Source organism: Apodemus sylvaticus, chromosome 3 (genome assembly GCF_947179515.1).
Source record: "Apodemus sylvaticus chromosome 3, mApoSyl1.1, whole genome shotgun sequence".
NCBI lineage: Eukaryota > Metazoa > Chordata > Mammalia > Rodentia > Muridae > Apodemus > Apodemus sylvaticus.
The window spans coordinates 142,927,762-142,941,756 of NC_067474.1; the positions used below are offsets into that span (position 1 = coordinate 142,927,762).

The following is a 13,995-nucleotide window of genomic DNA, read 5'->3' on the forward strand; positions in this document are numbered from 1 at the left end:
CTGGATACTTCAGCCCTCTCTGGCCGCCTTGTACTTCCTCAATCCCACAGACTAATAAAAGTGAGCTCGCATTCAAACTCCAGGCCTACACCTGGGCCCAGGAGACTAAGAGAGACCTGTAATCTCCAGGAGAAAGGGACTGAAACTTCGAGGGATCTAGTGGCCCACGCCTTTAATCCCAACACTTGGGAGGCAGAGGTAGGTGGATCTCTGTGAGTTCAAGGCCAGCCCGAGCTACAGAGCAAGCTCCAGGACAGTCAAAACTAGAGTGAGACCCCGTCTCAAACAAATAAACAAACTACTTCTTCCTAACCTCCATGCCCAGTCCCAATTCTATGCTACGCCATATTTCATAGTTGCAAAAAGGCCCCAACTGTGCCCTCTAGCCTGTCAACACTCCAGTGCTAATCCTGCGGCTCCTCCAAAGGCTGAGTTAAGAACATTGCCTCGGTTTTCTAAAACTGACCCCAGGACAACAGCTTTTGATGTACAGCCTGGGACAGCTCCCAGCCCTGGCCCTGCGTTGCCTTGACAATGCCCAAGGCCTCTTAGCAACACCTTGGAGCCTGAGTGGCTCTGGAGTTGCAGCACTCACTGAGGGCCCCAGAGCGAAGCCTGAGGTCAGAGCTAGGCCTAGGGGCTGATGCCTACAATCCCAGCATCTGGGAGTCAGATAAGAGGGTGGAGCCTCACGGAGGGGAGACCCCCCCCAATCCTCTCTCTCCATCCTCCCCCTTCAAACTTACTGTCATGACCAGTTCCAACAGCTGCCTTCCTACCCTTCCTTCGCTCTAAGTTTGTACCCACACTTGGTTCTCAGGAAACAAACACACGAAATGAACCATCAGAGAGCAAGTGAAGAGCCCTGCCCTAGCCCTGCCCTGCTGGCTTTGAGAACAAGGGAGGGAGAACCCACAGCCAGGACCTCACAGTTGACAGGCAGGGAGATTAGCAGCATTTCTCATCAATACCCACCTTCTGAGAAATCATCAAGAGTCCACCTGAACAAGATTTAACCCCTCCTACCGTCTGATCACCATCACAACTGGAATGCAAATGACCTTGGACAAGGCCCTTCTCTCTGGACCCCAATCTTTTTGTCCTCCAAACAGCTAACCAAAACTCTAAGGGTCCCAGGTCAACTATGCTGAGGGTCCCTCCTTTCAGGCAGGAGCCATGGAGGTCCCCGAAACCACAAAAACCTGACCAAGGTCACCAGTGCCTCTGGCAGTGCCACAGTGACCACCGACCCCTCTCCTCGATATCCCAGCTTCCCATCACCCTTATGTGGGGGGTGGAGAATGAGATCATCAGGCTCCACGCTGTTCTCTAAAAAATGTGGGCCATCCTGAGAACAGAGGCAGATTTTCCCTCAAGGGCCCCCCATCACCCCACTTCCTCCTCAGACCTGCAGATACCATGCTTACAAGACCTGCCTCGGTGGAAGCCCCCCTGTTTTGGTGGGGTGCAGTTTTAAATACACCTTGCCCCTCCCAGTCTGTGCATTTACGAGGTGAGAAAACCAGGCACTCCCTCCAGAACCCCTTGGGACTCTCTGGGATATCCAGAACTGTCGCACTGACAAGGGAAGACCAGGAATGCCATCTCAGCCTTGGGATTGGAGGCCTTCCTCATTCCCTAGCCCCCACCCTTGGAGACTGGAATGTGACCCGCGGAGGGATCCCGCAGCACGCCGGGAAGGGCTGCAGCAGCGTTCCAGCCCGATGGCTGCATTGAATGGGGGAAGATGGGGCGGCGACCTCGGAAACTGTGGGGGTCTGGGGGGACCAAGAGAAGGTACAGTGGCGCGGTGGGGGTGGGTTCGGAAACCAGTTGGACTCCCGCTCGCGCCCGGGGGAGGTCCCCAGCCTTCAGCCCTGGTTTCCTGCTTCTTCCCCTACCTTTGTTTTCCCTCCCTCCTGCAAACTTTCAGACTGTTGGGGGTAAAGGTTTGAAGAACAAGTGTGTGTGCTGTGTATACACGTCTATGTGTGTTGTACACAGCACCTTAGAATCTGCCTATGACCCTGTGTGTACAGCTGAGTGCCTAAGACAGTGGACAACTGTACCTACATGACTCATATGTGTGCCCGTGTGTCAACCTTAGCGTGGGTGTAGCTCATGTGGCCATGTAAACCGTATACACAGGTATAAGTACCTGTGCCTCAGGATCTGGGTCTGGGTGCCAGTGTGTGGGTGTGACTGTGTATGCGGTTTTGGTCTCTGCACCGACATACATGAGAATGGGTGTTGTGTGCAAGATGTGAAAATGTATGCGTGCCCGCCCGCGGGGTATGAGTGGGTACATGTGTGTCCGTGCGCATGTGAGGGGTGGGATCTGAGCGGATTCCCAGCCCCCCCCTCACGCCCACCAGGCCCCGGGAGGGGACAGCGCAGCACCGGCGGCGACTGCAGGGACCCTCCTCCCCGCCTGCCCCGCCCCCACCCCTACCTGCGGGCCGCTTCGCCGATCGCCCGAAGCGCCAGAAGCTGCGGGTCCGCGGGCCGCTGGGGGCCTTCCTCTTGTGGTGTGAGTTGCCCATGGTGAGTGCGGGAGCCGGCACAAGCACCCAAGCGCGGCCCAGCCAGCCCGGCCGCCGGGCCCGCAGCCCCGGGAGGGAGGCAGCGAGACGCGCGGGCGGCCACCGCGGGCGCCCCCAGCCCCAGTCCAGCCACGCCCCCTAGCACTGCGGCCAATGGTCATGTCGGGGGTGGGGCCAGAGGAGGGGCGGGGCTGGCGCTCGGCCTGCCAGCTCCACCCCTCCAAGAGACCAGGGAGACTGGCTGAGCCGCCCCGCCCTGAGCGCTCTGGGAAGGGCTCGGAAGGTCCAGGTTGGATAGGCGGGGCTGGGAATCTCCCGGCCCAGCTGCCTGCATCTCAAGGAGGACTGCAATGGAACTGGGAGACAAGGGACTGGCCTCCAAATAGGCAGGACCCCTGCTGCTGCTGCTGGGCTCACCAGCCACCACCCCGTGAGTGTCATAATTTTTGTGTTTCGCCTCTCTCTTGACTATTACATGTATTGAACTAACTATATCTCTGAACTTGGGGAGCTGAAAATAATAGTAGCATCTTTTTACTAAGTGCTCAATGTGTACAACGCACTGTGCTACCTGCTTCCATGAGGTGTTTCACTTTATCATCAAAATAATTCCACAAGGTAGGTAGGTACTTTTGTCATATTCATTTTACCAATGGGGAAACTAGAGTCCCTTGAAATCAACTGGCTGACCCATATTCAAGGAGCACTAAACTACAGAGCTAGGAGTCACATCCGGGCTCACCTGTACCCACATTTTTCCTTGCCTTTCTCTGTTTATCTGTCTCTGCGTGACCTTAAAGGATGGATGCCTGTGCATCTATGTGTAACTGTGAGCATTAATATGCATGCCTATGTATTTGTATAGGTGGATGTCACATATACACTCCATCTTAAACATCTGGATGGTCTCTGACTAGTATTATCATGTGGGATAACACGTGTCCATGTTACTGAGTCTGTTTTCATGTCCGAATGTGTACTTTCCTGTATTAGCATTGTGACCATGGCACTCAGGGTAGCAGAGTATCACTGATTTGTTTGTATTTAAGTTTTAACCACCTGTCTCTGTGTGTCTGTGCATATACATATATATGCATAATGTTTATCAATAAGACTATGCTTTTGTGTTTGTGCATGACTACAGTTGTTTGCTGTTTGTGTGCGCACGAGGGTTAACGCACGAGGGTTAACGTCTGAAGTCACCTCCCCTCCCTGCGGTGGTGGCACATGCCTTTAATCCCAGCACTTGGGAGGCAGAGGCAAGAGGATTTCTCAGTTCGAGGCCAGCCTGGTCGACAAAGTGGGTTCCAGGACAGCCAGGGCTACACAGAGAAATCCTGTCTTGAAAAACAAAAACAAAAACAAAAAGTCTGAAGCCACCACCCATGTGTCACACTGTAGAGCTGTGTGCCTTTCATGCAAGTTTCTATTTTTTTCACTAAGCCTTAGCACTTCTCAAATCTTCTAGGCTGCCCAAGGCCCTTTGCCTGGCCTCTCAGCCTTGGTTCTGGTTTCTAGTGGCTCATTCTTTCTACCAGCTGGGCGAGCCTGTCTAAGGCACCACTCTGCTGGAGGGCCCAATACTTCCAGGACACTCAACCTTCCCTGAGGCTAACAACAGTGTTGTCCCTGAAGAGCTGATGCTACATACTCTGTGGACTAAGCAGTACGCACCAATCTGCACAGACAACAGAATCCTGTATCAAAGCTGGGTGAGCAGGCTGGTTGGCGGGCAAAGGCAGTAGTGGACATGCTTTACCAACTGAGTCTGTCTCCCAAGATCTGCATGGGAGAAGGAGACCAACTCCTGCTGTGACCTCTGACCTCTACACACATCTGCTGACTTCTGTCTTGGCCTGGAAGATTCCTTTTCATCTCCAAGGCTTCGCTCGACCCTCTGCTCCTCTATGTGCCCTTCTCTCTGGCCCAGTTCTCTGTACTCTCGCAGGTGTTGACTCAGGATAGCTGATCTCACCTCAGGACTTCCCAGTACCCTACCTATCCTAGCACTTGTCCTAAGACATCCAATTATTTGGGTGTCTGCCTTACTAACCACAAAAATATCAACAAGGATAAGAACTGTGTGTATCATCCTGGGCAACCGAGGCTCAGCCTAGCAGACGTGCCCTGTGTGCTGCTGAGTCAGGTGAAGATGGAGATGGTGAAGTATGTGTAGGTCTGTGTAGAAGCAATAATGGCTCTTCCATCTGTCTGTCTGCCTGCTTGTCTGTCTGTCTGGTCGTGGGAGTGGTGGCACTGGTCAGAGTAGTAGTGATGGCAGGTGCACGTAGATGCTTTCTGTTTCAAAGGCCGCACCTACTGCAGGACCCCGGAGAAGAGATTAGGCCCTTGGATGCCAAATATGGGAGAGGCAGGGTGATCTGGGAATAAAAGGGACCAGTATGGCGGGCATCAATATGGCTATGTTAGCTGGGTGGAGGTGGCACACTCCTGTAATCCCAGCACTCTAAGAGGCAGAGGCAGGCAGATTTCTAAGTTCAAGGCCAGCCTGGTCTACAGTGTGAGTTCCAAGACAGCCAGGGCTATACAGAGTAACCCTATCTCGAAAAAAACAAATCCAAAAAAAAAAATATATATATATATGGCCATGCATCTGTACAGGTGTATGTGACATCCATACCTCATGGTTAATGCCCTGGGTACCTGGTGACACCATCCCTGCTTACAGAATGGTGGTGAGGTTTCCACCTAGCTAGAGCCTTGCAGGAGAAAACATCCTAAACAGGCAGAGGTGGCCTGGTTGGGCCGGGCATGGTGGCACACTTGGGAGGCAGAGGCAGGCAGATTTCTGAGTTCGAGGCCAGCCTGGTCTACAGAGTGAGTTCCAGGACAGCCAGGACCACACAGAGAAACCCTGTCTCGGAAAACCAAAAAAAAAAAAGAAAAAGAAAGAAGTGGCCTGGTTATCTCCTTCCATCGGTGGGAACCTAGTAGGTATCATATGCTTGCTCGGCCATAAGATTCAGGTTCAGCGCCCATGCAGGCAGAGCCGTCCCTACGGCAGCTATGTAGCCACCTATGAGAGGAGCAACGAGTCCTGGCAGGGCAGCCCTGAGAACAGAGGGGCACATGGAGCGTGCTAACAGGGGAAGCAAGGGGGAAGACTTCCAGCCCAAGGCAGCTGCCTTCACCTCCTTCCTTCCCGATTGCAGCCAAGCAGCTGGAGGTGGGCTCAGAGACTGTGTCCCCACTCTCCCCACCCCACCATGCTCCTTGCTGCGGGCCAAACACTGTACAATGCTCCCTCTCATTCCAGTCCTTCAGCATGTGACAGGCCAGGAGCAGCTGAGAGGGCTTTGAGTATTCGGGGAGAGGGGATTTCCAGGGGTGTGGAAGGCGCCCTACTCTGCTCCCTGATGTATGATTTTCCTGGTCACAGCTCAGGCTACCCCCACTTCAGCAGACCCTGTGGCTAGGGCTGCTTCCAGGAACCCAGTGGGGCAGCCCACCATAGACTGCAGGCTCTTCCCAGGCCTGAGGGAGTTTCCAGCAGAAGGCGGGATGTATGCATGTGTGCAGGAGCCAGACACTCGGAACAGGGCCTGAAGGTGTCTTGAGAGAGGGAAGGGGAGGTGCCTGAAGCTCCTCTAGCCTTCCTTCCTGCTCTTCCCACCCTGCTAGAGGCACCACCTCTCTGGGAAGGCCTTTTCTGTTTGAAGTCTGAACAAAGGAGGGAGGGGGCTAAAGTCAGGCAGGCCCCAGCTGGGGTGGGCTCCAGTCCCACACAAGGATCTTAGCAGCTCAGGTCAGCTTCCCCCAGGAGGAGGACCTGGAACAAGTCACCCCTTCTCTGGGCCTTCTCTAAGTACCATGAATGCGTTCCCTATGATGATGTCAGTTTTGACTATGGAGGATTAACCTGCCCATGCTGGATCACCTGTGACCTGAAGAAGTCTCATGTAGTGCCGGGCCCTGTGCTGGACAGGGCAAGGGAAGGACCATTTAACCCAGCTCCTGTCCTCAAGGACCCTAGGTATTACAGCGATCCAGATCACGCCCCCCCCACACACACACACAGAACTCCAGACAGACAGCTGGCCCCAACCCCAGCCAACGCCCGCCCAGCGACTCCAGCTTCCTCTCACCCCTCAACCCCACTGCACACAGCACCCCAAGGAAGCTGCCCTTGATCTCCCCAAAGCATCTCTGTTGTACCTTTTTTGTTTGTTTGTTTGTTTTGGTTTAGTTTTTTTCAAACAAAGTCTTATATAGCCCAGGCTGGCTTCCAACTTGCCTTGTAGTGAAGATGACTTTAAATTCCTGATCTTTCTGTCTCTACCAAGCAAGTGCTTTCAGTCCTGTGCCACCAGACCTAACTCTCTGGGCTGGATTCCTGACCCTTCCTTATTGGTTCGATGACTCTTTGTTCCCAGCTCGCACACTCAAGACTCTGAGGTTCAAGAATGAGACTTCTCCTCTCTTCCCCATTCAGTGTCTGGCGTGCAGCAGGTACTAAGCATTTTAAAAATTAGTTAAGTCTTCCTTTTTTGCCTACAAGGCAGGCAGTACCCATCATATCTCAGGGACCAGAGGATACGTAAAAGGAGCACCTGCCTCCTCTGTGAAAAACCTCTCTACTATAGTGGACAGAACCCTGCTATAGTAGAACCCTGCCCATTACACAGAGACCAGGCCCAAAGGTAAAAATCTGGGTAGAGGCACTTACCCAAAGGAAAGAAGATCACAAAGACAAATTCTCCCAAACTTAAACCTCTTAAGCAGAGTGCTTTAAAGTCTAGGAGTATCAAAGATGAGGACAGTGGGGCCTTAAAGGATGAACAGAAGCTCACTGGGTAGAAAATAAAGGCAGGCACATACTAGGCAGAGGAAATGCACATCGATGACAGCTTGTGAACATACGTGAAATGCTAAGGAAAAGCAAACAGACCCAGCTTCAAGCAAAATGCGCCCAAAGACTGCGTTTTAGAATGACACAGACTAGTTGCCGAGCATGAGGCTGTGTACCTTTAATTCCAGCATTTGAAAGGCCAGCCTAGAGGCTGGAGAGATGACTCAGTGGTTAAGAGCACTGCAAGCCAGGCGGTGGTGGTGCACACCTTTGATCATAGAGCTTGGGAGGCAGAGGCAGGTAGATTTCTAAGTTCGAGACCTGGTCTATAGAGTGAGTTCTAGGACAGCCAGGACTATACAGAGAAACCCTGTCACAGAAAACAAAACAAAACAAAAAAAGCACTGGCTGCTCTTCCAGAGGTCCTGAGTTCAGATCCCAGCAACCACATGGTGGCTCACAACCATCTGTAATGGGACCAGATGTCCTCTTCTGGTATGTCTGAAGAGAGTGACAGTGTACTCACATAAATAAATAAAAATATCTTTAGAAAAGAAAAGAAAGGCCAGCCTGTTCTGCATGGCAAGTTTCAGGCCAAATTGGGGGGGAAGGGGGGCGGGCAGACTCAGTGAGACTGTCTCATAAAGAGGATGGCGGCTAGAGAGAGGACTCAATGGCCCTTGTTGCTCTTGTAGAGGGCTCTGGTTCATTTCCTAGCACCCACATGGTGATTTACAACCATCAGTAACTCCAGTTCCAGGGGATCTAAGACCATAACACCCTCTTCTGATCTCATGGGCACCAGGCACGCCCACATCTACACACATATATATGCTGGAAAAATAGTCACACGCATAAAGTAAATGGAAAAGATTTGGGGTTTGTTTGTTTGTTTTTTGGTTCAATTTTTTATTTTCCCAGACAGGGTTTTTCTGTGTAGTTCTGGCTGTCCAGGAATTCACTCTGTAGATCAGGCTAGCCTCAAACTTAAGTGTTCCTTTTGCCTTTGTCTCCCAAGTGCTGGGATTAAAGGCACCACCACTGCCCAATTAAAAGAAATGTAAGGATATAAGATAGACTGAATCCACTGGAGTGAAGGGTTTACTTTAAAAATACACAAACAGGGCTAGAGAGATGGCTCAACGGTTAAGAGCACTGCCTGCTCTTCCAGAGGTCCTGAGTTCAATTCCTAGCAACCACATGGTGGCTCACAACCCTCTGTAATGGAATCTGACGCCCTCTTCTGGTGTGTCTGAGGACATCAATAGTGTACTCACATACATAAAATAAATAAAAGCTTTAAAAATAGATATCGGGACAGCCCTCTAAAGGGAAGGCAAGGTGTTCCTAAGGTGACCTCTGCTAGGCCTGGCAAGGGGAAGGAGTTCTTGAATTCTCAGGGACAAAGCCTATCACTGCCCAAGGGACCCAGAAGGACCACACACCTCTTCCCCAAAGCTGGGCCTTTTGAACGCTCTTCCGCAGACTGTCCAGTTAGAAACTCATCTGCAGTCACATGACTTTGGAAAGTATGGCCTTTGAGGACTGTCACTACAGACATCACTTCCACCTACAGGGGCAGGGTTCCCTGGATCCCAGGCCGGCCTACCTTCCCTAGGCAGCGGAAATGACCTTGAACTCTTAACACCTCCTGCAGCTGCCTCCCAAGTTCTAGTGCTACCACACCCAGTTCATTCGGTGCTGGGCACACAGGGACACAGAGATCAGAGTCAGTGCTTTGGGCATGCTGGGTGAACACATCCCTGGCCCCCACGCTAACTGTCTTAGCCTCAGTATCTCCAGCAATGGTTGACCACATACCAAGGCCACCGAGTGACTGTTTTGCATCCTGAGAACTTTTTCCACTGTTCCTCCAAACACTGGGAAAAGCCTGGCCTGTCTGACTCAGGTCAGCTGCTAATCCCCTTCTTCCGCAGTCTGCTCACTACCTCCAGGATGTCTTCCCTGGTTGGCCACTGGACCTGTCCTCTGGCATCAGCCCCAGAAACACTTCATCCCTACACACTTGTTCGGGTGACCTTTCTGGAAAATACGGACTCCTGTTTGCTTTTGCCTTTTCAACTTCCTTGTCCGTCTGCCTCCTCCTCCAGAGACAAGGTGAGGCTCCACCTTCTCTGACTCTACAGCAGTCAGAACCGGCACGCAGGTGTGACTAAAACATGGACTGAAAATGAACTGAACAAAATCCGGAGTCTCGGGCACCAGGAGTCTCGGGCACCAAACTTCTGGAAGCCTGCTGCCGCCCAACCAAGCTCCACAGCTCACAAAGGGTTTGCATGTCTGTTATCTAATTGGATTCTTGAACGCCTCAGTTTTACAGATAAGGAAGGGCAGGCATGGAAGGGTCAATGGGCAGCCTGTGTCCTGTGGCTTGAGAGGGACAGAATTGTTCCCCTGGGCCAGACTCCTGCCAAACTTGAACCCACTTTTGCCAGACTTGACAAAGCTTATAACCACAATCTAGCAACCCCTTGCATTCTACACTGACTTCTCTTTCCTGTGAGTTTTATATCATCCCTAATGAGAACCTTGGGAAAAGGTCACAGGTCATCATGGCTGTGTCCAGGGGAAGGTCCCCTCTCTTTCCTATGAGGCAAAGACAGAAGCTGTGAGCTCACAGTTGCTCTAACATTGTCATGGGTCTTCTCAGAGATACCAGCATTAAACTTATTTGCCTGCCTCTTGATATTTACCCCCTCTGTCCTGGTTCCTCGATTCTCTCTGGGCTACCTCTCTGGAGTGTTGGCTGCACGAGACAGATCTTCAAGCCTCCCCCCTGGGTCTTCTGGAGAATTAGCTTTTGAGGCATTTGACTTTGAATTTAAATCTGAGTTTGGGCAAATCAATCATTCACTGTCACCAAGCCTCAGGGTATTTTTCCACAGGATCTCCCCAACCCAACCCCCCCACACACACTTTGAGATATTGATATGTAGCCTAGGCTGGCCTCAAATTTATTCTCCTGCTTCAGCAACTCCAATGCTGGTGGTGTGCTGCCACCAGGCCCGGCTCTGCAAATGGGATCTAGTGAGGAAATGGATGTAAGTCTCCTGACACATTCATAGTAATCAATCAACGTCAGGTCTCCTCCTTTCTGTTAGAGCTGTGAGGGGAAGAAGAATGGGGGAAGGCTGGGGGTGACGGAAGACTGCAGCTCAAAATTCCACTGCAAGCACCATCTCCCCATTTACAAAAGAGCAGTAAGGGGAGCCAAGACCTGTGTCTCTAGGATCTCTGGTTCTGAGAATGTGACAGACCCAATGAGCCCACAGAGGCCTTTCGGTCCTTCCAGAAAAGCTCCTGGTATATCCCTCCTTTGGTCTCCATCCTGATGGTCATCTGCCCTGAAAGAGTTAAGTCTCTAGCCTCCCCTTCCTGGCCAGTGGAGATTAAGGAGATCGGATTTATTTCTCTTAATAAACAGAAAAGAACTTGGGCCAGGCAGGTGTCAGGGAAACAATCGGAACAATTGGAGGCTGGAGCAAGGCTGCCCTCAAAGGGACCTGGGGCCACCTGCACACTCGGAAAGACAACAGCTCAGGGCAGAAGGTGTCACTCATGCACGTGGACTCTGTGAGGCCGACCTACTGCCCAGAAAGCCCAGTGCCACTCAATACCAAACACAAGACAAACGGAGGCTAGGCCGCTGACCCCAGGAGGCTCCAGTAGGAATCTACCATTCAGTACCTGCAACCCTCTGCCTCCTCTGGGCTCCTGAAAAAGAGAATTCACTCCTGTAAGGTATCCTACTCGTCCACTATTTGCCTGACCATCCGGCCACAGCCTGTATTGCTGTCTTTCTGACACAAGCTCTCTTAGGGCGGAGGGGAATGACTTCATCCTGAATCCCAGTGGGGAACCCTGGGACACACTCCCCTCCAGTTAGGGGCTGCAGAACACCCCTCAAGCAAACCTTCCCTCAGAGCTTGGCCCATTCATCTCAGTCCCAGTGCCCAAATTTCTATTTGTGGCTGGGCCGCAAGGGAGCAGGGCCCTCATCCAAAAGGAAGACCGGACGGATGCAATCACGCAAGAGGCTTTCCACCCTCTTCCTGACCCCTAAAGTTCCTTCTAATTCACCAGAGGTAGTTAAAGGACACTGAAGGTAAACACGGTTAGATAGGATGGGCCCAGACCAGGCCATTCCCTCACCTTCAGCACTGTAGCTTGGAAAGATAAACTTCCAGCAGCAGCTGGCCTCTATCCCCTAGCAGAGACTAAAGGTCCCCAAACTGAAGACAGAAACAGGAGATGAGGGAGAGGCCAAACAAGTGGCCAAAAGTACAGTGACCTAACAGGGATCTAAGTAAGTCTCCCTGTTTCTTCCTTCCCCATCTCTCTGGCTTCCCACCCCTTAGGTTCCAGGGAAAGCCGTGGGCTCCAAACTTCCAAAGACTCGGAAGCAACTGCTGGGTTCACCTGGCACAGGCTCTGCACTTCTCTTGAGCCTCAGTTTCTCCATTTTCAACACAAGCAGGTTCCTACCAGAACTAGAGAGTAGTGAGTGACTAGGAGCAGCGGCCTCTGGCCTCTGGTTCAGGATGGTGATCTCACCACCTCAGGAGGTGGATGTTTGTGGTTTGGCCCAGGTAAGGGGGGGGGGGGGGAGTGGAGATGGGAAAAACTAACACTGGTAACCACCTAAGGCAAAGGACTCCAAGCTGAGTACTTTGTGGAGCTGGTAACCAGGATCTACCTGGAGGGCAAAAAAAAACCTCCTTTTGAGTAGGCTGACCTTAAAGACCCAAAGAGACCAACACCCCAAGGCCACCTGCCTCTCCCATTGGCCCGGAGCCAGTGTCAAATCTCTGACCCCCTGACTCAGCAGAGGGCAGAACCTGGGAGAGCAAGCGGATAGTGTCTTTCCATCAGGAGGTCCCCCCAGCCAGCACTTCCTGCTTAAATCTGGGGATCCTTACCCCAGATGGGGGGGTCTCTGCCCCTCACAGTTGGATAGGCAGTGTCCCTGGAAGGGTGCAGGACCTATCTTAGGGTGCCCTGGGCTCCACATCCTCCAAAGCCACTGCCTAGGAGACAAGCCGTCCACGTACGGCGGACCCCACCAGAGGACCCACCCTGCCACACCCTCGGAGCGCTCTACCCAGGTGCCAGCCCAGCTCACCTCGGCTTTTGCCCTTGGCCCGCTTGGCCTTGTCGTCCGCTTTCTTAGCCCGCGGGGCGGCGGACTCGGCGCCCTCGGCCCCGGCAGCCTTCTTCTTGCGCCGTTTGCCCCGCAGCCAGCTGAAGGCGCGGCGGAGGCCGGAGCGGGACTTCTTCCTGCGCGGGGGGCCGCCGGGGCTCCCGGGCTCGTCGGCCGCAGGTGCGGCGGGGGGTGCGCGGGCCGCCATGGCGCGGGGCTGGGGACGCGCGGTGCCAGCGGCGGGGGTCAGGCCCCCTGCAGCGCGGCGCCCATGCGCGGGGGCGGCCGCCGCTGGAGACGCGCCCGGAGAAAAGTTTGGGCGGCGGAGGCCGAGCGATCGCTGCGGGGGCGGGGGCAGCGCGGGCGGGGCCGCCGGGCGGGCGGGGCGCGAGCGGCGGGAGCGGCCGTCGGGGGCGGGGGGTTGGCGGTAGCAGAGCAGCGGCAAACCGCCCCTCCCCTCCGGCCTGCCCCGAGGGCGAGGTCGGGCTGCGGAGAAGGGATTCCTCGCCTGCCCTCGGGGATCCTCGAGGGTCTTTCTCTCGGAGGACCCCGTAGGAGTTCAGAATTCGTAGGGCAGGAAGGGGCAGCGAGGTGCTGGGCTCGGACCACCCGGTGTCTCCTACGGCTGGAGAAGACTTTTTCCCAGACACCTGGGACCTGTGGCAGGCATTCCCCTGGCTCAGGACCACAGCCGGGGCCCCAGCCTCCAGCAATTTGCTCTGTGTTCTTGATTGTTCCTGATTCATTCCTGAGTACCTAGAGTGGGCCGATCAGGTCTCAGTTTACCCTTAGCCGGGTTGTGGTTCCCCCAGGGCACTCATATTAAGACTCTGGGCTTTCCCACTGAGATGCTCAACTAAGATAAATTAGGGTGGATCTTGATAGGTGACTAGTGAGTGTGCCTGGGGAAGCTGGTAAGAGAAAGAAAGCTTTCAGAAGTCTGGGAAATGCTGTGTTCATTTCCTTGCAGGCCTCTGGTGCTGTATTATAGCTGACCAAGCTCTTTTAATATCTCTGATTTTACAAGCTGTGAAGAAAGCAAGGTAGGGAATATTTCCCTTTAGGACAGAGGGAGAGTGAGGCCGGGAGGGGCTCAAGGCCAGCATTCTGACGGTCCTCTCTACCTAGAGGCTAGCAAACCTCCTCGGTCCCCAGAAGAATCTTCTTCATCCCACAGTTAGAGTGGAGAGTTGTCTAGCATTGTCTACTTGATACTTGTCACACAGCTTGCTCCTGGGTCCTAGTCTGCATAAGGACAGGAACAGGAACTGATCACTCGCCCAATCTGCCCTGGCACGCCGTAGATCTCAGTCTAACGGCGGGGTAAGCAGACTACAGCGATCTAACCTGCCCCAGCCCCTGCATGTCCGTTCCCAGGGCTCCCAGCTGTGGTGAACCTGGGCCCTGAGGCAGATCACCTACTGCCGGCCGTGAACTTCGGGCGGAGGGATAAAGTAAGTTGACTTGCATTCTGAAGTGTG

At 53.4% G+C, this 13,995-nt stretch overlaps 1 protein-coding gene across 1 annotated transcript in view; it reads right to left on the reverse strand.

Annotated features, from left to right (window-relative positions):
- Kiaa1522 (KIAA1522 ortholog) overlaps window positions 1-12,849 on the reverse strand; it is a 29,929-nt gene extending 17,080 nt beyond the window's left edge. The window contains exon 1 of the mRNA XM_052177438.1: window positions 12,497-12,849. Coding sequence (XP_052033398.1) covers window positions 12,497-12,722 — 226 coding nt within the window. The 5' untranslated portion in view covers window positions 12,723-12,849. The remainder of the gene's footprint in view (window positions 1-12,496) is intronic.
- Between the last annotated feature and the right edge of the window lie 1,146 nt (window positions 12,850-13,995).